Here is a 27390-nt window from a genome sequence, read left to right as displayed (position 1 = left end):
GCCAACACGGAGCCGGTTTTCCCGGCGCCAGCGGCCGCGGGAGCCGCCGTGGGTCCCGCGGGTGTGCGGGGGCACACGCGGGGCTGTGCGGGGTGGGGAGGGTACAGCCCCATCCTCCATCCTCCCCATCCCTCAGCGAGCAATTAGAGCGGCTAATTACACGGCGGGGGGACCCCCGCACCCTCCCCGCGCCGGTGCCGCGGGCGGCGGGCGGGACGCGGGGCGGTGCGGGAGGAGTGGCCGGGGGGAGCCGTGGGGCGCCGCGCTGCCGGGCCGCCCCGGCTGCTGCCTTCCTCCTCTTCCTCCTCCTCCTTCTTCTCCTCCTCCTCCTCCTCTCTCCTCCCTCCTCCTCCTCCTCCTCCTGCCGCTCCTCCCGCCGCCGCCCGGCCCGGCCCGGCTCCGCTCGCCATGGGAGATGTGGTCTCCACGCACCTGGACGAGGGTCGCCGCCAGCACATCGCGGGTGAGCTCCCGGCGCGCCCCTCGCTCCCCGACGGGCTTTCCCCATCCTCCTTCGATCCCTTTGGAACCCCCCCAACAATATTCCCGGGACCCCCCTTCCTGTTCTTTCCCTCTCTCTCTCTCTCTCTCTCTCTTTAAACTTCTTTATTTTTGCAGTTTCCCCATGTTTTTGCCTCGGCACGGCCCGGGGCGCTCGGCGGGGGTACCCGAGGTGCTCGTCATCCTCTCGATTGAAAGGCTGGGTTGTGCCGGGCGTGTTTGTGTTGGCTTTGGGGACCCTTCTCCGGGGCTGCGGGGAGGGAAGGGGGGATCAGGGCTGCGGGGGATGCTGGAAGGCGAGTCCTGTGCAGGGACACCGCTGTCACCACGGGGACTGGCTGGCAGCTGAGTCTAACCCTCCTTTACAGTCCTGGGAGCTCCTCAGGGAAGCCCCCCCTCAAAGGTTCTGGTCTGGAGGGAAGGACTGGATGCCCCCAGTCTTCCCGGCACAGGGAGGACCCAGTAGTGCCCCCGCCACCACCGTGGGACGGGGCAGGGTGACAATGTGGTTATTGAGAGCTCGTCTGTCCCGGGGCGTCAGCGCCTCGCCCCTGGCACGGGATGTCTGGCCAGAGCCGCCTGGGAACCGCGGAACGTGGGATTCTGGCTCTGCACAGGCAGGGGTTGTTCGAAGCAAAGGCTGGGAGGGTCAGAGCTGCTAATTGGGCCCTGCGGTGACTTGTTTGACCCCTGTAAGTGGGGTCACCCCTCTGTCGCGGTGCTGGGGTCCCCTGAGCCACCTTGCATCACTCGTGGTGCTGATGCTTGGCTCCCTGGGGCTCCCGAGCCGACGGGACGTGACCTCCGAACCCTTTCATGCTCCGGCTTTGGCTTCAGCTCCCCAGGCTGGAACACCCCCTCATGTCCAGTGGGTGAAGCCACCCCCATCCCACCCCCTGGTGCCACACCTGGGCGGGTGCCACAGCCGAATGTAGCTTCATGCTGGACCTTGTGCGTCTCGCCGGGAGCTCAAAGGCTCCCGAGCGCCGATGTTTTGGAGGTGGCTCCACCATATCATTTCTCTGTCTCGGTCATAAAGCCACGGGAGTGGCTCTGAAGTCCTTTTGTCCCCAAGGGCTCTGGGGAAAAAGCATCAGCTGCTGCTGCTGGAGCAGAGTGGTAGAGCTGCCGTGGGGCTGGCACACGGACCTGGTGTCTCACGGGGTACGGCAGAGCCCATCGGCCCTGCCAGGCCCCGTCATTCCTGGCAGGAATGCTTACGTGGTATGCGGCTCAGCAGGACGCCAGCAGGTTTTTGAGCTTTGAAGGAGAGCTTGGAACTCGCTCTGGGGTTTTTGTCTTGCATTAGTTAAAGCTCAACGCGGCTGACCCGTGAGGCTGCAGCCTGTTTGGATTCAAAGCACATCCTGAATTTCCCTTTAACTTGCTTGTTCTCTATACAGAGATAACTCCCTGCCCAAGCCCTGTGATCCTAATCCTGAAGAATAACAAGGAAAAGCCCGTCTGGGTTTTCTGTGCAGGAATCTGTCTCTGCTGGGTCAGGAATCGGGTGTTTGCAAGGCCAGGCAGGATGGTTGAACCCTGGCAGGGGCTGAGCTGTTACCTCAGGGTGGGTTTCAGCCCATGGCCAGGGGGTCAGGGGGCTGCAGATGACTTTTCATGTGGAAAAGTGGGCAAAAGATTTAATGGGAAAAAGATTGCTGTGGAATAGGATTATGGAGATTGGGACATGCCCTGCGACATTCTGCAGCTCTGAAGGGTTGGACTGAGTAGGGGGGGCACACACCTGTACTGGGACACCTCCCTGGGAGAGACTGCAGCAAACTGGGTCCCTGGAGCACCTCTCTGCTCTCGCCTGGGCTTCTCTCTGGCTGAGGAGCCCCCAGAGCTGGGAGGGGCTGTAACCCAACAGACAAGGCACGACTTGCTGTCAGGCATGCAAAGCAACGTGGCGGGGAAGACTCCGGGTTTTCCTGCCTAGCTCGGCCTGTTCTCTGCTGCTGCAGCTCCAGCTGGCGCCCAGGGAGGGATCCAGCCCCTCTCCAAGCAACTTTCCCCAGTTGTCCTCCCAACTTTTTGGTGTTTGGATGCCCATGTGATGTGACCCCTTATTGCTGGAGGGCCAGGAGCTCTCAGGGGTTGGCAGTGCTTCCCAAGGGTAACAGCGCCCAGAACTGCTGGGGAGAGCCTTGGCCAGAGCTTTCTCCCTGCTGGGAATGGAGCTTTCAGCACTGCAGCTGGATTAGAGGCAGGAGGGAGTTGGGAAAAGCCCTCTCATGCCACAGCACAGTGTCCTCTGTGTTGGAACCTCTCCCATCAAAGCCAAGCTGTGAAGGTCCCATGCCCTCTCCCAGCTGGCTGATGCCAGTGTCTCCCAGAGGTCACAAGCCACACACTCGTGACTTGTGTGTTGCTGGCTCAGGACCAGGGTCTGTCCTCCCACTGGTGGTGCTGGTGGGACTGGATCCCTCCAAGCAGGTGTGGAGGCAGCAGGGATGCTGTGCTGGGGCTGTTGGGGCAGCCAGGTGTGCTCTACACCTGGATGGTTCTGGCAGTGCTGCCTGCAGCTCCTGCATCCCATTCTCCAAGGTCTCTGTGACCGGTGCTTTCTTCTGCTGCCCTGCTTTGGACATCTTCCCAGATTGAGTCATCCAGTTTGTTTGTCAATACCCTTCAGCTGCCTTCCTCCTCCTCTTCCTCCCAAATGTGGGTGGAGTGTTGCTTCCAACTTGCTCTGTGGGTGAAACATGGAATGGCTCAGCCTGGGGACACGAGGGTGGCATGCACAGGGTGTCCTGCCAGGGCTCCTGGGAAAGCTGGGATGTCAATGGGTAACCTGTATTTTTGTAGTGTCCCCTCCTGTCCAGGGGCTTCCTCCTCCCAGTGCCCTCAGCATGGAACTGGATGAAGCTCTTCCCTCATGCTGGAGTAACTCCATCCCTAGAGTGTCCCAGGCCCATGCACCCTTCTCCAGGGGGATGAGGTGATGCATGACTGGCACGAGCCAGGTGCCTCTGTCCTGGGTCCCTGGTGGGTGTGGGAGCCCTGGGATGCAACAGGAGGTGCCGGATGTCTCCATGGCCAGAGGGATGTGGAGGTGGGTGGCAGCACAGGGAGGGTCGCTGGGAGCTCACACCTTGTTCTGGCATCTCTAGGGAGTCACCAGCCCGTTAATTACAGAGTAAACCAGCTGTTAATTTTGGGGTGGGACTTCCACAGGCAGCAGCCCACGCAGTGGTGGCAGAGGTGACACTGAGCCTCCTCCTTGGGGCTGAACCTGTGGCATTTCTGCTCCAACCACTGGCTGCACATCCCTGATCCCACCCAGGAGCATCCTCCTGCCTGGAGGCTGGGTGCCAATGGGATAGGCTGTGGGGTCAGATCCAGAGGTGCCTGGCAAATGCCAAAAGGTGCTGGGCTGTGGGTATGCCACAGGGATGGAGGCTGCTGGCAGCAGGGAGAGGTTTGCTGTGGCTTCCCTAAGCGTGACACTCATTTCCCAGCCTCGGCCACAGCTCAGCTCCAGCCGGTGTGGGAGGCGGAGGCCGCCGGTGCTGGGCTCTGGGGTGGGTCTTGAGGCTGAAACCCTCGCCCTGCCCCGGGGGAAGTGGTGCAGGGAGGCTCCGAGGGATCGTACTGGAGACCTGGAGTGGTTTCTTGTAACGAAATGTGTGTCTTCTTTCATCGTGAAATAAATAACTCCCCTGGCATGTCAGGGCTCCCTGCCAGTGGGAAGGGCTGGGTCTGGCAAGCTGGGGCTTCACCTGCAGCCGTCGTGTCGGGGCACGGGGCTCGCTGCGAGCCAGCGTGTTGGGGCAGGGGACATTGTTCTGGTGGCCTTCCCACGTGTGCAGGCAATGGGAGCCCTCCCAGCCCTGCCCGTGCTCAGCCCTGCGGGCAAACCCTGCATTCCCCCTGGGAGGGCTTTCCCTGCCTCCCCCAGCAAGGGTTTATCCAATGGCCTTGCCTGCAGCAAGCTGGGGCAGGCACGGAGGGTTTCCCTGCTCTGCCTGGGAGCAGGAGTGCCAGGACAGGAGGAGTGGGGGTGGCACTGCAGCTGAGAGCTCCTCTTGGGTCAGCCCAGGAAGAGCAAAGCACCCACAGGCCAGGACACCCCTAGGGCAGTATCAGACACCCCTAAACCCATTGCAGGGACCCAGCAAAGGAAGCACAACCAGGAGCTGGGATTTTCCAAGCCTTTGCCTCCCTCCTGCCCTTGATGGCTGCAGAGGCTGGCTCAGCTGAGAGGGGCTTGGTGCCTCTTGGTCCCTGCCAGCTCCATCCCACCCTTCTGGGACTGATCAGCTCCTGTGTCTCCAAGCTTTCCAGCAGGAAGAACAGCTGGAGAGACCCAGGGATGCTGATCCACAGGCACTTGCTGAGTTGTGAAGCTGGGTGAGGACCAGCACTCCAGGACAAGGCTGAGCACCCTGTCTGCCCCTGCAGGACCCAGGACTGGTCCCACCACCCAGTTTGTAGGAGGTGTCACCTCATCCTAGGGCTGCAGCTCCTGGCACCTGGCAGTGAGGTCCCCAAGCAGGAGCTGTGCACCCCGGCCCCGGCCCCTGGCTGGGCCTGGAACCTTGTCCAGTGCCTGAACATGCCTGCACTGGCTGCATGGAGAGCCCAGTGCCAGGGCCAGGAGGGGAGGAAGGGGCAGAGCAGAGCTCCTTGTTGCTTCCTCTCAGTCTCTTGGACTGGAGAAGGAGGAAGGAGTAAAACTCCACCTTTTCCCCTTTTTCAAAGGGAAAGAGCAGTGACATTTGACACAGGCCCCAGCTCTGGCTGAGCACAGCACCTTTCTCCATGCCCTCCTGCCCTTCTCTGTGCCCTCCTGCCCTTCCCTGGCAGGTATCTGTCCCTGCCTGCAGCCAGGATCCCAGCTCTGTGCTGGGGAACTCAGACCCTTCACTGAAGGAGTCCTGGAATGGGACATTCCCACACAGCAGGATGGATGGGACGCTCTGCCCTGGAGCTGGCAGAGGACCTGTGGCAGGATTTCTCCTCTCTCCTGCTACACTGGTGGCTCCTGGGGCACAGGAGGCTTGTCCTGGCTTCCTCTCTGCCTCTGCCAGCTCTGCTCAGCCTCTTGGGGAGTTTCCCTGGATGAAGGGGTATCCCCAAAGCTGGAGTGACCTCGGTGCCACTGTGTGGGGCAGGAGAACTGGGCTGCCAGCTGCAGGCACCCAGAGTGATGCTGGCTCAGCCATGGAAATCATCCTGAGCCTCTTCTCACCCCAACCCATGCAGGGCATCACCTGAGACTGGGACAGAGCCTTGCCTTGGGAAAATCCCTGCCTTGGATCATCCGTGTCTTGCCTCTTCCTGGGAGCCTTTTTGCTCTGCCAGATGCTGCCCACCCTCCTGCAGCAAAGGTGGGCTCTGTGCTGCTGGGCACTGATGCCAGCCCCACAGCACAGGTGCCCATCACCCTGGGGTGTCCATGGTTCACCAGGGTCTGCAGTGCCTCCTGAACATCCTTGGCCATGGGAGACACTGATCCCTTGGCCACCCTCAGCTAGGGCATCACCCTCCGTGGGGATGAGGGAACAGAGATGAGGGGTGTGTGGGGCAGAGAAACCAGGCACAGGACCCTCTCCAGGGTCAAGGGCTGCAGCAGAGCCCAGGACAAGCTCAGGGTTGTTTTGTTCAAATACCTCTTGATAGGCTTTTTTTTGGATGTACATAAAAGTCTTTGTTTGGTCTCCTCTCATGGGACTGGATTGGGTTTCCCGCTGGCACCGTCCAGCTGAGGAGAGGGAGAGTGTGCCAGGTTCAGCTCCTCTCACTGGGTCTGAGCCCAAGGGGACACGAAAGGACTGACTTTTGCCCTCTGCTGAGCCAGAACCATTTTCTGGGACATGCTGGAATGAGGATCACCCACCTACAGCTGCCCCCAGCAAAAGAGAGAGACCTGGAGATGTCCACATTTGATCTGACCCCTTTGTCATGGGGACTCCCCTGGTCCCACAGCTCCCAGGGGTGCCCGGAGGATGCTGGTGCTGGGGCACACCCTGGCTCGGCACGGTGGGATTGCGCCATTGCAATGCTGCCTGGCCGGTGCTGGTGGATTAGCTGGACCTTATCTGGGGAGGGGTGATGCTGGTCCCACCCTGCTGCGAGGAGAACCCGCTCCGGGGTGAGCACTGAAGGGTTGGAAGCTGATCTCCAGCCTGGCCGGCTGGTGGGACCCTGGGGGACCAGGGACATGTGGGGTGATGTGATTGCAGCCAGCAGGAGGGTGGTGGCTCCTGTTCCAGCACAGGGTTTGGGGGGTGGTGTCCAGTTGGAGCCAAACTGCTCTGTGGGAATGGTTCATCTCCCCAGATTCCCCCAGCCCTGTGAGTGCTGTCACCTCTGCTGGTGTACTTGAACCCCAGTCCATGTGCCCACCGGGCAGATGGCACTCTGGGCTGGGGTGGGGTTTGCCCCCAGTCACCTGTGCTTTGTGGCTTTGCCCCCAAAGGCAAGGCTGCTCCAAGGGGAAGGGACAAGAAAGGGGGTCTTGCCTGGATCGGGCAGGTTGGATGGGCAGGAGGGGATCTCCTTCCTCCTGCCCCATCCCTCGGAGGCTGCTCGGGCAAGGAGGTTCAGGGCAGGCATCTCACAGCTGGGCTCCGTCCAGCCCTGACCAACTTCACGAGGCATTCAAAGGCCCCGACCGCTGTTTGTTATTCACATGCACATTCCTCGCACGCAGCCCCGCACAGCCTTGTTCCAGGAAGCAGCGGGACAGCGGCATCCACGCCACGGGAAAAGCCCCGCCGGCTCCGGCACGGAACGGGACACGGATCCCAATCCTGCTGTGCTGGAGGTGACCCCGAGCCGCAGGGCGAGGGCTGAGCGTGTCATTGGGCAGCAGGAGCTGCGGGTGAAGGGGGCTGTCCGAAGCACCCTCAGGGGTTTTTTGGGCTGTTCTGAGGCTGAGGAGCTGCTGCTGAACGTGCTGCTTAATTTTCAGCCCCATCGATCCTGTGGTTGACTCCAAACCTTCACAGGTAGCATTGCCATGGCTGGAAGGTCCAACCATCGCTCCTGGGCGAGGTGCTGAGAGGTGGCTGGATGCTCCATTGTGGGCACAGACCCCTGGGAGCATTCCCGGGGCACCCCCAGGGGCACAGTTGGGCTGGTGGAATGCTGCAGGGTGCTGGTGAAGGGTGCACCTTGCAGAGAGCCGTGTCCCCGATGGGTGCCCCAGCCCTGAGCTGGCACTAAGGGCGCTTCTGACTCATCTGGAGGCAGAGCCCTGTGTGGCAAAGGCAGGGCGAGAGAGGATGAACCGGTTCAGGCCTGGCCCCATCTGGTTTCTGCTCTGAGGCTCCGCTGCCTCATCCCTTCCTGCCGCTCAGCCCGTCCTGCCCACCCTTCCCCACCACGGCTGAGTCAGAGCAGAGGGCGGGTGAGGGGCCGCTCCGGAGCTGCTGCCCGCGGGAGGCAGGATGTGCTCCCTTTCCACCCGCGCTTCTGAGCTGCTTTCTGGCTGAAAATATTCCCGATGGATTCCGGAGCAGTGCTGTGGCAGGCAGTGCCCCTGTCCTGCTGCATCGCTGATGCTGAGCTGGGTGCAGCATCCGGGCAGGCTCTGCTCATTCCAGCAAGCTCAGTCTCAATCCTGATGGCAGCCTGGGACACCCCGGGATGGTTTTGGATGGGTTTGTGTGGACAGTGCGTTTTGTTGCAAAGGGAAAACTGCCCCCAGATTTTGCTCTCTGTCCCCTCTGTTTATTTTTCCCTGCTCCAGTCTCTCCTGGTCTGTGTGAGAGCAGGGAATAGCTGCTGGGGCAGCCCCTGGATTTTGCTGTGATCAGAACAAACCCTCCTTCAGCCCCTTTTCTGCCACCCTGACTGACTCCCCCCAGCCCTGGCATTGCCCCTGGAGCCCGTGCTGGAAACCCTCTCCCAGGGGGAGGGTGCTCAGCTGGGCTGAGTCAGGCCCATATGAAGGAGTTTGTGTTTCTGGGTGGAAATGAGCTCACATTCAAATTCCCGAAACTCTAAACTGCGGGCTGGGGCTTAACCCTTTGGGTGCACCCATGGGGTCTGTGTGGTTCTTGTGCCCCATCAATGGTGGCACCTCTGTCACTGTCCCCTCTGCTGGCTGTCACTGTGCTGCTGGTGCTCAGCCTGCCCAGAGCCATCTCCTGCTGTCACTCTGCTGTTCCCAAATTCCTGCTGGAATGACCCTGCACTGCACAGGGGTGAGCTGGGACCTGTGTCCATGGGTCCTCCTGTCCAGGCACTGCCCAGGGCTTGTGGGGTGCTGCTGGTTTGAGGTCTGGCTCAACACCCCATCCCTGGTGTGCTGGGCAGGGCATCCATGACATCCTGTGCACCTCATCTGAGTTCCTGCCATGCTGTGTGCCCTCAGCGGGATGTTCAGATACACTGTCTGCATAATATCAGGACTGGGGCATGGGAGGGTGCCCAGGGGACAGTGGGCACAGCCCATGAGTGTGCTTGGACCAGGCAGTGGAGCAGAACGGCTGGAGACCGAGGACAACTGATGGCCTCAGCCTCCCTGCAGTGGCCTTGGCCTTAGTTTTTCTTGCTGGAGGAGCCATCTGGACCCCCACTCTCTCTCTGAGTGTCACTGTGTGTCACTGGATGTCCCTGTCAGTGCCATGTCTGCCAGCCTGTGGTGGATGTTCCTGTCAGTGCCATGTCTGCCAGCCTGTGGTGGATGACCCTGTCAGTGCCACTGTGGTGGTTGTTCCTGGCAATGCCACTGGATCTGAGGCTGCTGGGAGCCTGCATTGCCCCCCAGCAACCCACCCCTGCTCATTAATAATTTACTGTATAAATTTGTGATTAATTCTTTCCCCTTGTCAAACCTGGCTGGGCCAGCACACACATCCCATGGATCCTCTGCCACTGGGATGTCCCACAGGCCACCACCGCCATGACACAGAGGGACCATCACCAGGGTAGGGACCCCCAGCAAAGGGACATGATGATGTGGCCCCCCAATGTCTGCTCCTCCATGTCCTGCAAACACATTCCTGTCATCATCCCCTCCCTGACCTGCTGGGGACACAGGGGACACTGCATGGGGTCGGTGGGGAGCTGGGCTGAGTCAGACTGACCCAGAGGGCCAGTAAAGGAGTCAGGCCAGGGTTCATCAGGAGGGCAGGGGGCATGCCCCCTCCCCTCCCCCCCCCCCCACCAGCCTGGGGGTTCTGCTTCAATGAGCTGTTCTGTCCTTTTTATTTTTTCTGAACCAGAAGGAAAATTTCCTGCCTGGGTTGAGGCATCCCTGTGGCATCCACAGGGGCACCCGGCTCCTACTCCCGCTCCACTCTGCTCCTGGTCTAGTGGAAGGTGTCACTGCCCGTGGCAGGAGGGTGGAAAATGAGCTTTAAGGTGCCTTCCAACCCAAACTGTCCTGTGATTCCACAATTCTATGATTCTACATCAACCCAGGGGGCTTCTGGAGAGGGCTGGGATTCCAATGACACCTCCCCTCTGACAGATACAAAGAGCAGTGGACACATGAGGGCTGTGGGTGCCAAACGGGATGTGGGCTGGAGGGAGGATGCAGATGAGTGTTCCCATTGGGATTTGTCAGCTGCTGACCTCCAGCCTCTCCTGGGTGTGAACACGTGTGTGTGGGTGGGCATGGGGGGATGTGTGTCTGTTTGTTCATGTGTGTAGGAGTGTGCATGGGTGTACATGTGTGTGCTTGCATGTGCATGGGGTGTGTGTGCACGTCGGAGAAGAGAAGGTTGTGTGGAGACCTCACAGCACCTTCCAGTGTCTGAAAGGGCTGTGAGGAAGCTGGAGAAGGACTCTGCATCAGGAGCTGGAGTGACAGGACAAGTGGGAATGGCTTCAAACTGACAGAGAGGAGATCTAGGTTAGATATCAGGAAGAAATTCTCCCTTGTGAGGATGTTGAGGGCTTGGCACAGGTTGCCAAGGCTGCCCCACCCCTGGAAGTGTCCAAGGCCATGTTGGACAGGGTTTGGAGCACCCTGGGCTAGTGGAAGGTGTCCCTGCCCATGGCAGGGAGTTGAAATGGTTTAAGATCCTTTTCCAACACAAACCATTCTGTGATTCCATGTGTGGGGCTGCTGATGGTGCTGGAGATGCTTCCAAGGGCAGGACACAGCCAGTCCAGGCTGTTGGACCAGCTTGGATAATTTGCCATGGCCTCTGGAATTCTGAGGGCAAGATCCACCTCCCGCCCTGGCTTGGAGGGACCAACACTGGACCAAGGCTGCTCTGGCCTGGCCATGACCTCTCAGCACATGCCCTTGGGGTCCAGCTGTCCCATGACCGTGGCTCTGCCTTGGGCTCAGTGACAACAGTGGTGGCACGACCTGCTGGGGCGGTGGGCAGGAGCAGAGCCTCCTCTCCTGGCTGGTTTCACCCAGAGGAGCCTCAGGGACTCATCTGGGATGAGGACAGACCTGTGCTGCTTGCCCTGTCCCTGTGTGGGGTGCCCTCACAGGGCTGCCTGCCCTGCTGTGCCCACAGCGCAGGCTGGTGGGCAATGCCAGGAGGGTGTGGGGGTCCTTGGGGATCTGGCAGTGGGACTGAAATGTGGCTGGGAGCTCAACCCTCTCCTTGCTCCCAGCACCCCTCCCAGCTCTGCATCCAGCCCTGCTCAGGGTTTGCCTTTCTCTGCCCTCCCCTCTGGAGCCCCTTTATCTCTGCCTGCAGCCACCACGTGCATCTTAGTCATGGGGACGCTGTGGAGGCAGGAGGGGAACCCGGGGGCTGGGGACAGAGGAGTTCTGTGCCCAGAGGGGCTGGCACGGGGGATCCTGCTGAGCCAGGCGTTAGTTCCTTGGCACCCCACAAAGCCACTGTTTTCTCCCTGCCTTTGCCAGGAACCAGAGGGATGTGCTGGAACCTGTGCCAGCCCAGCCTGTGCCAGCCCAGCCACCCCGGCTGCTCGGGGCCCGGTGCCTCTGCATGGCTGGGTGTGACAGGGGCTGGGGTGGTGGCAGTGGGAGGGGTGTGTGCTGGAGCTCAGCGATCCCAGAGCAAACAGCAGGATTGGGAAAGCTCTGTCAGTGGGTGGGAGGGGACAGCCGGCCCTGGGAGGTCCCTGCGTGTGCTCCCTCCTGCCAGAGCACTTTGCTGTGGGTGGCTGAGCCTGCACCCACGATGAGGTGGCTGGGTGGGAGGCAGCCAAACCCTTCCCTTCATAGCCATGACAGGGGGATTCAGGTGAGGGGACAAGGGACACAGCTCCTTGAACTGTCACCTGTCCCAACCCCTCCAGCTGTTGGTGGGTATGTGCAGACAAAGCTTCTCATGGAAGGACAACCACTCATGGGTGGCTTTGGTTGGGAATGCTCTCCATAGCCCCCAGTGCTCAGCTCTGTGACCAGGGGATACTCCCCATAGTTCCCAGTACTGCTGGAAGGCTTTGCTCGCCCTGGTGAAGGACCCAGTGTGTGGCTGAGTCAGTTCCCACATAGGACACATCAGCTCCACACAAGGGTCTGGGGGGTCAGGACACCCACTGGCATCATCAGCATGGGCTCCCCATCCCCTGCTCAAGCAAAGTCTGGCTGTACCACCACTAGCACCCTACACCTTGCCAAATCTGGTGTCGTCTTGTGTTCCCTCCTCCCAATACCTCTGTCCCTCTTGCTTCCCCTGCGGTGACCACCTGGGCTAATTGTTTGAGATCATCAGTAGCCCTCAACATCCCCTCCACACTCTGCAAGGGGTTGTTGAGCTTGGGGAGGTTTAGTCACCTCGGATATTTGACTGCAAGCCTCGTTTCAACCTCTGCAAATAATTGACTTTTGCTTTTCCATTTACTTAAAACCTCCTAATTGGCCGCGCCATTAATCAGGGAAGAATGAGTGACTAAGCCGTCTCGCCTGCCGAGGGACCGGGGGCTCGCTCTTTCCCATGAACTGAAAGGAAATGAAACCTCAAAATGTCCTTTTAAATCTCCGCTGGCTGCATTGCTGCCCAGATCTGCGGCCAAAATCGCCCAGCTCGGGAACGGGAATTGCAAGAGAGGTGCGGCGTGACTGCCCAGAGCAGGGCTGAGGAATTCCTCTGGCGGGACGAGCCGGCCTCTCATTCCTTGCTAAAAATCGCGTTAAATTTAAATTAATTTTCAGCCCTGGCGCAGCACGGGGCTGTTCTGTAGGCGCTCCCTTTGCTGGCGGCTCCTCCGGGATGGGTTTATCTCCCCCAGCCGCTGTCCTGCGGCCGCGTTTTCCTCTGGAGCTGCTCATCCCGTGGGGATTTGCAGCACCCTGCGGCAAACTGCTCCTTGCGCTGCCTTGGCTGCCAGCACAGCTCTGGGGCGGCTGCTGACGGAGGTTTTGGCTCCTGCCGAGCTGTGCCGAGCCGGCGCAGGGGGCTGTTTTGTCTGGGTTCGTGCCCTCAGCATCGTGCTGGCTCCAGCGCTGGGATGCAGAGCCAGCATCCTTCCTCCCATTGCCAGTCCTCTGGCAGAGCCCAAGCTGTCAGAACTAGTTGGAGGCAACTCAAGTTCTTGCTTTTTCGCAGGCTCTGGGGCAAAGTTGAGAGGGAAATTCACAGTCGAGGCACCGTGTGCCAAAAGCAGCTCCGGGGGAGTTTTTTCCCCAGCTCTGGAGTGCCTCGTGCTGGGGGTTTGGTGTGGGAGCCCCACGTGGGGGCTGGAGCTGGAGTGAAGGGTGCTGGGTCAGTCAAGGGGTTGGCAAAGGTTGAGGGGACAGCCCCACTCCCCCTCTGTGGCTGGTGCTCCAGGAGGAGCAAGGGTTTCCTGTGGGTGCCACCCTGGGGCTGAGAAAGCCCCGTCCCTGCTGCTGGAGGGTGGGCTTGCAATGTCCCCCCACCCTGTGCATTGACGGGTGGGATGGATGGGATCTCCTTTGGTGTGGGGTGCAGGGGGGTACCTGGCACATCTGCCTCTCCCAGTTCCTTGGACTCATCCCAGTCTGGAGTTTGGGGTGCTGTTGGGGTCCCTGCCTCACCCAGGGGTGCATGGAGGGGAACCAGGCTGTACTTTTCCCTCTGAGTCTCCCCAGTACATCACCAGCTGCAGGGGCCTGGAGCCCCTCTGTGGGATGGCCCTTCTGGTGGCACAGCAGGGTCAGAGGGGGGTGAGTGATGTTTGGGGATGGGGAGTGGGGCGTTCCCCCCAGTCTCAGCAGGCTGAGGTGGTCAGAGCAGGGCTGGGAGCTGCACAAGGCACAGGAAGCCGTTGGAAGCACCGGAACCAGCTTCATGTCAGGAATTTCCTGCAGAGGAGAGGAATCCATGAAATTATTGTGAAAGGCAAAAAAAAAAAGAGATCATCCTGACCCCACAGCAGCCCCTGGGCTGGATGGGGAGGGCAGAAAGCAGCAGGTTCCACTGTGGTCCTTGTACTAAAGTGTTCTCTGACAGGAGGAGGGTGATGGGAGGTGGGCGGGGAGGGTGGGGGAAGGTGTCTGGGTGTTTTGCAGCAAGGAGACCCCTGAATCCAGCCCGTGTCTAACATGGCTCTGCTCTCCTTTTGCAGAGAAGACAGGGAAGGTGCTGGGGGAGTTCTGCCGGTGCTACAAGGAGCAGTATGGGGTAGCTCTGTTCAACAGTGTCCGCTATGAGATCGAGGGCAACGGGGGGCCACAGCCACAGCTGCTGCACCGCAAGGTAAGAGCCCGGGCTGGTGTCCCCCCCAAAGCCCAAGCATGTCCCATCTCCCTGTTCCACCCTGCCAGGTGCAATGTAGCCCATGCCACTGGTCCAGCCCATCCCTGGGGTGTTGGGCAGCATGTGGGGCTCCCTGGTTGGTTTTCTTTCCCATCCCATGGCACACAAGCAACAAGAAGGCACAAGGCTGGCTCTGGGGTGGATGTCTGTGCTTGATGCCAGCCCTGGCAGTTGCTCAGGGACACCCTGGTGCCCAGTGAAACCCTGAGCAGATGTATCAGGCTGTTGTCCTCCTGCTCCTGGGTGCCCGTGGTGCTCCAGCCCAGGTAAATTCCCAGGGAGGAGTAGGAAACACCTGGCAGATGTCCCTGACCCTGTGGGGGAAGCAGAGCTGGCTCCAGGTCTGATCTCCAGCAGCCACGTGTCTCCTGCTGGGCTAAAGGTCTCCCCTGGAGATGGGGCTTGTGGATCTGGCACCCAGGGGTCATCCTGCCCTCCCCTCCTGCCTCCAAAGGCAGATGACAGGTCAGGGGATGCTCATCAGATGGGGCTTGGGGAGCCACTGTCCATGGGTGCTCCTTGGAAACAGGAGGAGGTGTGACTGCACATGGAGCCAGACTTCTTTGTTTTAAAGTCTAGAAAATGCCTCTGTGAGGTCAGATTCAAGCCCTGAGTGCTCAGAGCAGTTGTGTCCCTGACCCACCCATGAAGGTGACACCTTGCCCAGGCACCTGGAAGTGCCCCATCTCTGGGTGCTGGGTGTGTTAGGAAAAATAAAGGAGTGGAGATTCCTGGGGAAGAGCTGGGTGCTCACAGTCCTCAGCACTGTGTCCTTTGGGTTCTTTGGAATTCAGTAGATGCCTTCAGCCTCCCTCCCACCCCCCAGGAGGTACCTTCATCCCAGGTTTGTTGCTTCATTATAAAGCTCCAGCAAGCAGCCCAGGAATGTCTGAGGAACAGCAGCAGGGTCAGGAGGTCAGGGACACCGTGCAAGTCTTGGAAAACACTGGTGTATAAATAGGACATTCCTCTTGCTCAGTGTCCTGTCTGCTGCCCATGCCCTCCCAGAATCCCAGCGGTGCCATTGGGATATGTCCCATCTGCTGCCCATGCCCTCCCAGAATCCCAGCAGTGCCATTGGGATATGTCCCATCTGCTGCCCATGCCCTCCCAGGATCCCAGCAGTGCCACTGGGATGTCCCAGTGCTCCAGACACCCTCTCTGTGGGGTGGCTCTGCAAGGAGCTGGGTGATTGTGTCCTCCAGATGAGCTCTGTGCTCCCCAAACATGCCCAAAAAGTTGTGGATGTCCAGAAGATGAAGGGTGGCATCCTGCCCTGTTCTCAGGCAGCTCCAGCTGGCATGTGGCACTTGGGATTTTTAAATTTTGGTTATTTATTACCCTTTTGCTGTGATCTCTGTGAGGATGTGCTCAGAGGAGTGAGACCAGGGACTGGTGGCCCTCTTGGGCAGAGAGGAAGAATGATGCAATCATCTGAAACACCAGCAAGATACATCAGCAATGAGAATATGGAATAATTATCTCTGCCTTTGGTCTCTCCAACAACCCAGGTGTCCCCATCCAGAGCCCCTGGAACAGCAGCCCTGACACCCTCTGCTCCCACATGAGCCCCAAAGCTGACCTATCCCTACCCATCCCTCCCTGGCTCCCTCCCTGCCCATCCCCACGATTTGGCACATACCTGCCTGTCCCAAATATTTGCTGGAGTTGGGAGGTGCCACCTTGGTGCCTCCCTGGGGCGAGGAGGGTGTGTGAGGAGGGGATGGCCGTGCTGATGGCCCCTGAGCAGCCACTCCCTGACTGAGGGTCCCATGTCAGGGCTCAGCCTGGGTTTTACTGCAGCAGGAGCTGGTCTGTCTGCCTTAGTCTGCCCTGGGCAGTGGTTTCAGAGCCAGTTTATGAGGGCTCATCTTCCTTGGATCAGCCACCCTGGGGACACGCTGATGGCCATTCCCAGAGCTGGCACCTCCTTTGTGTCCCCATCCTGCTGGTGGCCTTGGGGCTCAGACTATTATCCCTCCTGCAGTCCCCCAGCCCTGCAGGGCTTAATTTGGACTTTCTTCTCTTTATTCCCAGGGCTTTGGAAAGGTCTAAGGAGCAGTGAGGTGCTGTCAGACCTCCCCCAGCCCAAGGGGGTGTGTGGTCAGGGAGGAGGGCTGGGCTTGGGGAAGTCTGTGAGGTTCCTGTGAGCCAGGAGATGGGGAACAAGGAGAGGAGTGGGAAAAGTTCCTCCAGAAGGATCCTGATTCTGTTTCATACTCTCTCCTGGTGGCCACCATGGTGGATGGTGGGTGGCCAAGGCAGCTGAGGTGGCCGCCTCACACTTGAGCCCTCACGAGAGCTCTCAGCTCTTGTTTATGTTCCTGGGATCATAAAAATTCCTGGGACAGATTCTTGGCTCGCTGGGCCAGCCTGTGTTTGGGATGGAGCAAATCCTTCCAGTGTGTCAGCCAGAAGGTGCTGGAGAGCCTGTGGGGGCTGCCCAGGGTGGGTGGGGGTCGTGGGACAGCCTTGGCCTGTTCCTGTTGTAGGATCATAGCATAGAACCATGGAATGGTTTGCGTTGGAAAGGGTCTTGAAGATCATCCAGTTCCACCCCCTGCCATGGGCAGGGACACCTCCCACCAGCCCAGATTGCTCCAAGCCCTGTGCAACCTGGCCTTGGACACCTCCAGGGATGGGGCAGCCACAGCTTCTCTGGGCACCTGTGCCAGGGCCTGCCCACCCTCAGAGGGAAGAACTCCAATCTAAATCTCTTCTCACTGAGAGGAGCTGTCACTGGTCCTCCATGAAGTCCAGGGCATCTAAACATCATCTGATGTTCAGCCCTATGGGTGGGCTCTTGCTTTTCCTCATCCCTCTCCCACCTTGAGACCCAGCTGAGCACAGTTTGGTTCCTGCCATCTGCAGTTGCCTCTGACCCACGCCCTGGCAGGACCTTCTGGCTGATGGCCACTGCCAGCAGTGCCACACATTCTCCTCTCCGCCCCAAGCCAGGGAAATTGCAGTAGCTGGGGCTGGGAATTGCTGCTGGAGGGCTCTTCTCCAACATGCCACTTGGCCAGGTGAGCTCAGGTCGCTCAGCTGAGCTTGGTGTGTCTCCCAGGATGGAGATGCTGGGGCAGAGGTGAGACCACAGTGTGGTGAACACCACCACGTGTGACTTCACTGCTCTATGAGCAGCAACTCTGGGGTTTTCTAGGACTCTGCCCCTCAAAGGTGTCACCCAGACACACCTATTGAGGCCCTAAAATTTGCAATGTTGCAGGAGATAATCCAGTGGTGAACTTGGAGACCCTCAGCATAGCCCTGGTGCACAAACTCCCACCCAAACCACCACAAATGGACCTGGCTGTGCTCCCCAAGGCAGAGCTGCCCCTCACTGACCCCCCTGTGCCTCCCACCTCTCTGTCTGCTCCCCCAGCTCCCACTGGAGGACCATGTCATCTACTCAGGCAACATCTTCCAGTACATCGAGGAGAACAAGAAGTGGAGGAACCGCTTCTGCGTGGTCCCTCACAACTACGGCTTGGTCCTCTACGAGAACAAACTGGTGAGGAGAACCCTCCTTTTGCCCACCTCCAGTGGGGGCAGCTCCAGAGGGGACACCCCATCCCTGTGCCATGGCCACGCTTCCCATCATCCATGACCATCTTTTCCTGCCCAGGCCTATGAGCGGGAGCTGCCGCCCCGTGTGCTGGTCAACAGTGCTGGCTACAAGATCCTCACCTCTGTGGACCAGTACCTGGAGCTGGTGAACAACAGCCTGCCTGGTGAGCCCCCTGCACCCTCTGATGCTGCTGGACATCCCCTGGGGAAAGGGTGGTTTTGGGTGTGTGATGCCTGAGGAGCTTCAGAAAGGGGAATTTTGGGGCATAACATCCCTGGTGACCTTTGGAAAGGGGTTGTTTTAGGGTGTAACCTCCCTGAGGACCTTTTGGAAAGGGTTGGTTTGGGGCATAACATCCCTGGTGACCTTTGGAAAGGGGTTGGATTTGGTTGCAACATCCCTGAGGATCTTTTGGAAAGGGTTGGTTTGGGGCATAACATCCCTGGTGACCTTTGGAAAGGGGTTGTTTTAGGGTGTAACCCCCCTGAGGACCTTTTGGAAAGGGTGAGTTTGGGGTGTAGCATCCCCAAGAACCTTCTGGAAGGGGTCACTGTAGGGTGTAGAATCCCTGAGAGCCTTCTGGGAAAGGTGGGGTTTGGGGTGTAGTATCCCTGGTGTCCTTTGGGAATGGGTTGGGTTTGGGGTGTATGATGCATGAGGACTTCCAGAACAGGGTGATTCTGGGGTGTAGCATCCTTGAAGATCTTCAGGAAGTGAGCATGGTTTGGGATGTAGCATCCATGGGGACCTTCTGGAAAGGGTGGTTTTAGGGTGGAGCATTCTTGAGGACTTTTGGGAAGGGGTGTGGGGCTGCAGGGAAGGAGAACAACTCCATTCCCACTGGTGGGGTGTGAAGACTCTGCTGCTCAAGTCCTGCCACAGCCACCAGGAAAGGAAAGAAAAAGTGTCCCATATTTTTGGGCCACTCACAGAGAAGGAGATGGAGAGTCTTTTGTGCAGAGACCAAAGCTGGGGGAGATGGACACCACCAACCCTGCAGCTCCTCCATCCCTGTCCTGCTCTGTCTCCTCCTCAAAACATCCTCCTCTCTCTGCAGGTGTGACACCCAAATCTGGGCACTCCCCCATCGTGAAGTGCCCCACGGATTTCCCCCTCATCCTCTGGCACCCCTATGCCAGGCACTACTATTTCTGTGTGATGACGGGCAAGGAGCAGGAGAAGTGGCGCGCGGTGTTCCAGGACTGTGTCCGGCACTGCAACAACGGTGAGTGGGGCTGGGGGGACTCAGGGGGCTCCAGGGTGGGGACAGCATCATCCTCCTGCTCTGGAGAGGGTGTTGTTGTGGGTGGGTTGAGTTTTGGGCCAAAGGGGATGATTTGGGATGTCAAGAGGAGGAATGGGTTGGGAGCTGTTGGAGAACCTGCTCTGGGGAAATCTTAGAGAACCTTCTGGTGACTTAAAGGGGATACAGGAGAGCTGGAGAGGGATTTGTGACAAGGGATGGAGGGACAGGACAAGGGGTTTGGCTTCCCACTGCCAGAGGGCAGGGTTAGATGGGATACTGGGAAGAAATTCTTCCCTGTGAGGGTGGGCAGGCCCTGGCACAGGTGCCCAGAGAAGCTGTGGCTGCCCCATCCCTGGAAGTGTCCAAGGCAAGGTTGGAAAGGGCTTGGAGCAACCTGGGCCGGTGGAAGATGTCCCTGCCCATGGAAGATGATCTTAAAGTTTCTTCCAACACAAACCATTGCATGATCCTGTGATTGAGCACCTTATGAATATCAGCACCCCTGAGCACAAGGCCGAGCAGGAGCATCCAGGTGCCTGGAGCATCCCTGTGCCAGCTCCATCCCACTGCCCATAAGGACACCTCCACAGGGCAGGAAACATTTGCAGAGCCAGCACAGAGCCTGACTCAAGAGCTGCACTCATGCCTGTTTTCCACCCTGAGGTAGAAAATATTTGGTAATTAAAGTCATCAAGCCCCAAACCCGAGCGAGGGCTGTGGGCAGAGGGGTGGGGGCCGTGTGGCCGGGCAGGAGGCAGGACCTGCCTCCCACGTCAGCGATACTCTGGCAGGAAAACACGATTTTCCTGCTTGGCTGTGGCCTGGGAGCTGCTGGGCTGAGCCCCAACTCCTGGCTGTGCTTGGGATGGTGGGAAGTTTCCTGGGGAAGGCGGTGCCAGAGCTGAAACCTGCTCAAAATCATGTCTTTTAGTGGGCAAAGAGTGATGCTGCCTACTTGTTAAGTGCTTCTTTCACTCCTGGAATCTTTCTGTAGCCTCTATTTTGCCAGAGCTGCTGTTTAGGGTGCAGAAGGATGAGATCCACTGGCTGGGTTTGAGTGGGAGTTTCCTCCCATGTTAGACTAAACCTCCTGAAATCGGCTCTTTTGCTTTCTTTATTGTGCTTTTTTTATTGTGCCAAGCTCGTTGGGCAGTGTGTGCCCTCAGCCCAGTCAGGGGATGGCTCCTTTGTGGCAGGCTGGGTGCAGTGACCCCTCACTCCCTCAGGATTCTGCCTGAGCATCATTTCTGGGTGGAGCTCAGCATCCCAGGACCCACAACACCAGGGCACTGTGAGCAAAACCAGCTCTGGATAAAAGGGGAGTTGATCTCCTGCCAATAATAAACCCCCAATTTATGATCTTTATTTCCCCCAGCACTCCCAGATGCTGCTGTGAGAGAGGGGAGGTGCAAGCCCCTCTGCCACTCCTGCTGCCAGCCAGGGTTGTGCCAACAAATCCTCTCCTCCCTCTCCTTCTCCACAGCAGTGATGGAAAAGCCTTCCCAGGCTGGGCAGTGGGCAGGGAGGGCTCAGTGCTGGAGGATTCTGCATTCCTGCAGCCCAGATTTCTCTCTGAGATGGCTCTTCCTGCCCCTCACTGCTCCCAGATACTGTTTCATATTCCATGAAAGCCCTTTTGTTGTTGTCGAGCTCTTTCATTTTTTTCCCCCTAAATTAAAGGCTCTGTTTCTGCCTCTGGTTGTGATTCATGTGGGAATTTTCACCTCCCTTTTTCAGGCTCTGTTTCTGTAACACCAGCTCCTCTGTAAGGACTGGGGATGTGCAACACTGTTCCTCACACAGCCAGTGCCCAGCCTGGTGTCCCTGGAGCCCTTGGCTGCTCCAAGACTGTCCCTTGCCCTGTCTGGTGTCACATGGGGCTGGGGCAGTGCCCACCTGTGGATGGGAGCTGTGGCTGGAGGAGCACTGGCCTCTGGAAGCTCAGTCTGACTCTGCCTCCCCCTGGGCACTGAGAAAGGATCAGATTTTACTTTCTCAGTGGTTTTTTTCCCCTTTATACTAAGCTGCCCCTTAGGAAAAGCTGCTTAGGCTTGGAGTTAATTGTAATAACCTTAGAAGAGCCTGGGAGCACTGGGAAGGATCTGCTCACTGCCTCAGGCTGTCCCTCCTGGGAAGGGAGAGCCCACCCCTGGCTGTGTCCCCCAGCACATCACATTCTGGGTGGTCCAAGGAAGTGCCATGACCCTCCACTGTCTTCACTTCAGGGTTGCCCTCAGGGAGATCTGAGCAGGGTAATTCTGCTGGGCAACAGGTCACCCTGGGCTCAGAGCCCATCCTGCTTCCATCCTGCTGGGGCTCCAGGCAAGGGGAGGGGATTTGGGCACTTGGGGGGGTCACTCCCAGGGGTGTTTCTTTGGCTGTGAGGCACCTCCACAGTCTGGAGAGGCTGGGACAAGGCAGGGACATGTGGGATGTGTGGGACAGCTCTCAGGTTGTCCTGCCTGCCCACTGTCCCCATCTCCTCCTCCTCCTCCTCCTTCATGTGGGATGTGACCATGGGCTCCCAGCACCCTGCCCCTCCTCTTGGTGGGTGCAATGGGAGGGTGGGGTGACATCACCACCCCCTCGTGCTGGTGACCCCATGAGCTGTGCTGCAGTGACTCACTGTGGGGACAGCCCAACTGGCTGGGGATGGGGCCCTGAGTCATTCCTGATGCCTCCTGGCCACTTTTCTCTTCCTCTTGAGCTGCTCCACTCCCTACAGCCCCCCTATCCTTTCCTCCAGTGCCCCCAGCTGCCCTGTCCCATGGTGCTGGGGAGCTCTCTGGGCCCCATGGGGTGTCACAGGTCACTGAGCCCTCCATCCTTTTGAGCCCCTGGTTCTGCTGTGCCTTTGGAGCTCACTGAGCCCTGTATCCTCACGTACAACCAGGGCCCCCCACTGAGCCCCCCATCCTGCTGAGCCACTGCTCCTGCTGTCCTTTCAGAGCTCACCAAGTCCCTGGTTCCTGACATATCACTGGGGATCACTGAGCCCCCCATCCTGCTGAGCCTCTGCTGTCCTTTCAGAGCTCACCAAGTCCCTGGTTCCTGACATATCACTGGGGATCACTGAGCCCCCCATCCTGCTGAGCCTCTGCTGTCCTTTCAGAGCTCACCAAGTCCTTGGTTCCTGACATATCACTGGGGGTCACTGAGCCCCCCATCCTGCTGAGCCTCTGATCCTGGGTGCCTCCCTGCCCTCAGTCTGGCTCTGGAGGGGATCAATCTGGACAGAGAAGAGACCCCCAATCACTGCTGCCCCCCACCCAGTGCCTTGGGACGGCACTCCCCAGTTCTGGAGGCAGCCCTGAGCTCCTTGCACAGGTCCAAGGGTGTGGGGGACAGGAGGGACCCCCTGCAAAAGTGGGGTGCTGCCTCACTCCTTGTGCCAGGCTGCTCACTGGTGCCCCGTGCCCTCCACAGGGATCTCTGAGGACTCCAGGGTGGAGGCTCCAGCCTTCACGGACGCCGTGCGCATGTACCGCCAGTCCAAGGAGCAGTACGGCACCTGGGACATGCTGTGTGGCAACGAGACCCAGGTGAGCAGCTGTCCCCACCCTGGAGTGGGGGTGGAAGTGTGTGAGGGGGCTGAGCAGGGTCCCCAAAACCTCCTGCCTTACAGGTCCTGAGCAACCTGGTGATGGAGGAGCTGCTGCCCGAGCTCAGGAGCACCATCGGCCCCCGGCTGAAGGGCAAGGCTCCGGAGCGCCAGCGGACCTGGATCCAGGTGTGGGGCTGGGGCTGCCTGGGGGGTCACCATCTCCTGCCCTCACCCTGCCTTCAGATCCAGCTTGGGGGGCTGCAATGCCTCCTCCCTTCTCTGCTGGGCTCGGTGCCCACCAGCTTTCCTGCCCCCTCTCCTGGCCCCCTCCAAAGAATCCTTCCTTTCTCCACAGTGGCTTTTCAAAGCTCCTCCTGTGCCCCTGCCCAGCCCTGCCCAGCCCTGCCTGCGCTGCCTCGTCCCTGGGGCCAGGGAAGCAAACAGGAGGAAGCCCAGCCCCGGAGCAAAGCTTGTCCTGGCTATATTTAGCGAGCCATTTTTAGAGCAGCTCACGCTAAATCCAGCCCAAACCCTTGTGAAAGACTGAGGGCTCTTCAAAACTGCCTGTTAAAACCTTAAAACCCAATACATAATTACCACCAGGCTCCTAATGGGCCACTGGAGCAGCCTAAAAACACACAAACACTGCTTTTTCAGTAGCTGTGGTCTTAGCTGCAAAGCTGGGAAGCCCAAGGGAGGGAGAAGGGGATGGTTCTGCATCCTGCTGGCCCTGAAATCCCAGCATTTGACTGCAAAGTGAGTGTGAAACTTCAGTGAGTGGTTCCATCCTGGTCATGGGGTTGCCTCTTGAGACCCCAGGCAGGCTGAGGTGGGCAGGGCACATTGTTCAAATGGGGTCAGGGGCTCTTCTGCTTGGACCACCAGTATCCCTGAACCACCAGCATCCACAGAACTGCAGCACCCCCATCCCTGCAGCACACCCAGACCACCAGCATCCCCATCCCTGCAGCATGACCAGACCACCAGCATCCCCATCCCTGCAGCATCCCCAGACCACCAGCATCCCCAGATCACCAGCATCCCCATCCCTGCAGCATGACCAGACCACCAGCATCCCCATCCCTGCAGCATGACCAGACCACCAGCATCCCCATCCCTGCAGCATGACCAGACCACCAGCATCCCCATCCCTGCAGCATGACCAGACCACCAGCATCCCCATCCCTGCAGCATGCCCAGATCACCAGCATCCCCATCCCTGCAACATCTCCATCCCTGCAGCATGCCCAGACCACCAGCATCCCCAGATCACCAGCATCCCCATCCCTGCAGCATGACCAGACCACCAGCATCCCCATCCCTGCAGCATGCCCAGATCACCAGCATTTCCATCCCTGCAACATCTCCATCCCTGCAGCATCCCCAGACCACCAGCATCCCCATCCCTGCAGCATGACCAGACCACCAGCATCCCCATCCCTGCAGCATGACCAGACCACCAGCATCCCCATTCCTGCAGCATGCCCAGACCACCAGCATCCCCATCCCTGCAGCATCCCAATCCCTGCAGCATGACCAGACCACCAGCATCCCCATCCCTGCAGCATGACCAGACCATCAGCATCCCCAGATCACCAGCATCCCCATCCCTGCAGCATGATCAGACCACCAGCATCCCCATCCCTGCAGCATCCCCAGACCACCAGCATCCCCATCCCTGCGGCATGACCAGACCACCAGCATCCCTAGACCTGTACCATCCCCAGACCTGCCTGGGGCAGGTTTCCTGCTGGAGGCTCAACTCTGTGCCCCTCCAGCACCACTTGAAACAGCTTCTGCACCGTAGGAACTTCATCTCACTCAGCTGGTGGGACCCTGATTTGAAAACCTACTGCCAGCCTGCGAGCAAGGGTCCTGTCAGGGCAGGGGTGAAGGCTTGGCAGGTCCTGCAGGTGGTGGGTTGGGGAGGGGCAGCTGGAGGTGTGGGGGGCAGGCAGGTGACCACCCCACTGTCCGTGTTCTCCCCAGATCTCAGATGCTGTCTACAGGATGGTGTACGAGCAGACCAACGCGCAGTACGACGCGGCCATGGCCAGGTGTGAGCAGGAGCGGCCCCAGCTGGAGAGCACCATCCGCACCGACATGGACCAGATCATCACTTCCAAGGAGCACCTGGCCAGCAAGATCCGAGGTACAGCCCTGCAGGGATAGACATGGATGTGTGTGGGTGTGTCCATGCCCAGCATCATCCCTGTTTCACCAAAGGTGTGCTTGTTCCTGGGATGCTGCTCCTGGGACCCTTGAAGAGATGCCACCAGCCACAGCTGTGGGGCACATGTCCTCATTGGCATTGTCTCAGGAGATGGGGGGACAAGGTGGGCAGTCACCCGCCAAGCACAGCAGTGGGGCAGGAATGGATTCAATACAGACTTGGAGTTCTCTGAAAAAATCCCTTGTCCTGCAAGTGGGAGCTTCTGGAGTGGCTCAGAGAGAGGGGGCATGTCCTCCCTGGGGTGGGTTTAGGACTTGATCTGAAGAGCTGGAAGGGCAGAGAAGGAACCTCACCATGCTTCTCCCCACTGTCTGCCCAGCCTTTGTCCTGCCCAAAGCAGAGGTGTGTGTCCGTAACCACGTCCAGCCCTACATCTCCTCCATCCTGGAGGCCCTGATGACCCCGACGAGCCAGGGCTTTGCCGAGGTGCGGGAGGTTTTCTTCAAGGAGGTCACAGACATGAACATGAACGTCGTCAACGAGGGTGGCCTGGAGAAGCTGGTGGAGGTGAGAGCTGGCAATGCTCCCTGCTGGCTGGTGGGCTATGGGGGACAGGGCCAGTCCTGCTGTCCATCCCAGTATGGTCAGCACTGGGGAACCCCAGGCTGAGAAAATCCATGGGAAGTTTTTCCCATGAATATGTGGAGAGGCTGTCCCTCCCTGCTGAGCCTGGCTTTGTTCCCAGTACATGGAGAAGCTCTCCCACCTGGCCTTCCACCCTGTCAAGATGCAGTCGTGCTATGAGAAGATGGACCAGCTGAAACTGGAAGGTCTCCAGCAGCGATTTGATGTCTCCAGCACATCTGTCTTCAAGCAGAGGGCCCAGATCCACATGAGACAGGTGGGATGGGCACTGGGGTCCTCCTGTGTCCCCCCAAGCAGGAAACAGAGGGCTGGGAGGCCCAGGCTGGTCCAGCCCAGGCAGGGGTTTGGCTGTGATGTCTGTCCTGTCTCAGGCACCCAGCTAAGGGTGGGTGATGGATCAATCCCCTTTGGTCCGGAGCTCAAGCAGGGAGGGGCCCCTGAGGGTGGGCAGCAGTGTGGGCACCTTCCCAGCCCAGCTCCCAGGCCTGGGCATCACAGCACAGGATATTAGGAAGCAATTCTTCCTGTGAGTGTGGGCAGGCCCTGCCACAGGTTGCCCAGAGAAGCTGTGGCTGCTCCATCCCTGGGAGTGTCCAAGGCCAGGTTGGACAGGGCTTGGAGCAACCTGGGATAGTGGAAGGTGTCCCTGCCCACGACAAAGACTGGTACAAGATAATCCTTAAGGTCCTTTCAACCCAAGCCATTCCAGGATTCTGTGATAAGGCCTATCTGGCTGTGGCAGTGCCCCAAGAGCCCCCTGCCCACCCCTGTGGTTGGTCTGTCTGGGTGCCCCCCGTGTTGACCACCCACCTGCCTCTGCTCCCAGCAAATGGACGATGCCGTGTACACCTTTGAGACGCTGCTGCACCAGGAGCTGGGGAAGCTGCAGGGCAAAGACGACCTGTGCAAGTCCATCCAGCGCATCCTCGAGAGGGTGCTCAAGGTGAGGCAGGGGCTTGGGGCCTTTGGTGGCCTCCACTGGACTTTTTCCAGGTCCAGCAAACCAGGGAAGATGCCAGGAGCAATGTTATCTACTTCAACAAATGTCTTCTGGGGAACTATTTCTTTATATTGAGGTTTTCATGGATTTTGCTGGGGGCAGGTGAGTGAGAAATCATTTGGAGGAGCCAGGTGCCCTCTGACCACATGTGTCACTGTGAAAGCCACCCAGAGTTCAGACTGGCCCCAAAACCTTCCTTCAGACAGCCATGGAGGGCCTGGCACCTACCCAGGCTCAAGCACCCTGGGAACCAGCTGCAAGGAGGGGTGTGAGGGCAGAGGAGTCTGTTCACACCTGTACAGATGGGTTGAGTGGGCAAACCTCGGGGATTTGTACCCATGGGCAGGGGTCTGCCAGCCCTCAGCTGCCTGTGACCTTCTCACTTGCCCTGCAGAAATTCGACTATGACAGCAGCACTGTGAGGAAGAAGTTCTTCAGGGAGGCCCTGCTGCAGATCACCATCCCCTTCCTGCTGAAAAAGCTGGCACCCACCTGCAAGGGGGTAAGAGGGTAAAGCTGGGGATGGGGGGAGGACCATCTGCCCCCACAGAGGGGCTGGAGCCTCTCTCCCACCTCTCCCCCCTGGACTGAACTGCCTGCTCTCCTGGCAGGAATTGGCCAAGTTTCAGGAGCTGATCTTTGAGGACTTTGCCAGCTTCATCCTGGTGGAGAACACCTACGAGGAGGTGGTCCTGCAGTCAGTGATGAAAGACATCATGCAAGGTAGGGTCCTGTGGCACCTGTGTGAGGAGGGTGACCCTGTGCTGGGGGTTGTACGAGGAGGGGGTGACCCTGTACAGGGTGCTGGGGGCTGTATGAGGTGACCCCATGCAGGGTGCTGTACAAGAAGGGGAAGACCCCAAACGGGGTGCTGGAGGCTGTATGAGAAGGGGTGACCCTCTACAGGGTGCTGGGGGTTGTACAAGGGGGAGTGACCCAATGCAGGGTGTTGGGGGCTGTTTGAGAAGGGGGTGACCCCGTGCAGCGTGCTGGGGGCCATTTGAGGAGGGGGTGAACTCATGCCAGGTGCTGGGGGCTGTTTGAGGAGGGGGTGAATTCATGCCAGGTGCTGGGGGCTGTTTGAGGAGGGGGTGAAC

General features: G+C 59.1%; 1 protein-coding gene across 1 annotated transcript in view; it reads left to right on the top strand.

Annotated features, from left to right (window-relative positions):
• The first annotated feature begins 212 nt into the window (after positions 1-212).
• The window catches only part of NIBAN2 (niban apoptosis regulator 2), a 30364-nt gene continuing 3186 nt past the window's right edge, over positions 213-27390 (top strand). Inside the window, exons 1-13 of the mRNA XM_071574308.1 lie at positions 213-463; positions 13924-14054; positions 17500-17628; positions 17743-17848; positions 18743-18910; positions 22358-22473; positions 22557-22661; positions 24465-24627; positions 25028-25215; positions 25394-25549; positions 26120-26236; positions 26688-26795; positions 26905-27016. Coding sequence (XP_071430409.1) covers positions 409-463; positions 13924-14054; positions 17500-17628; positions 17743-17848; positions 18743-18910; positions 22358-22473; positions 22557-22661; positions 24465-24627; positions 25028-25215; positions 25394-25549; positions 26120-26236; positions 26688-26795; positions 26905-27016 — 1654 coding nt within the window. The 5' untranslated portion in view covers positions 213-408. The remainder of the gene's footprint in view (positions 464-13923; positions 14055-17499; positions 17629-17742; positions 17849-18742; positions 18911-22357; positions 22474-22556; positions 22662-24464; positions 24628-25027; positions 25216-25393; positions 25550-26119; positions 26237-26687; positions 26796-26904; positions 27017-27390) is intronic.

This window comes from Pithys albifrons, chromosome 20 (genome assembly GCF_047495875.1).
Source record: "Pithys albifrons albifrons isolate INPA30051 chromosome 20, PitAlb_v1, whole genome shotgun sequence".
Lineage (NCBI taxonomy): Eukaryota > Metazoa > Chordata > Aves > Passeriformes > Thamnophilidae > Pithys > Pithys albifrons.
This window is presented reverse-complemented; position numbering and strand designations above follow the sequence as displayed.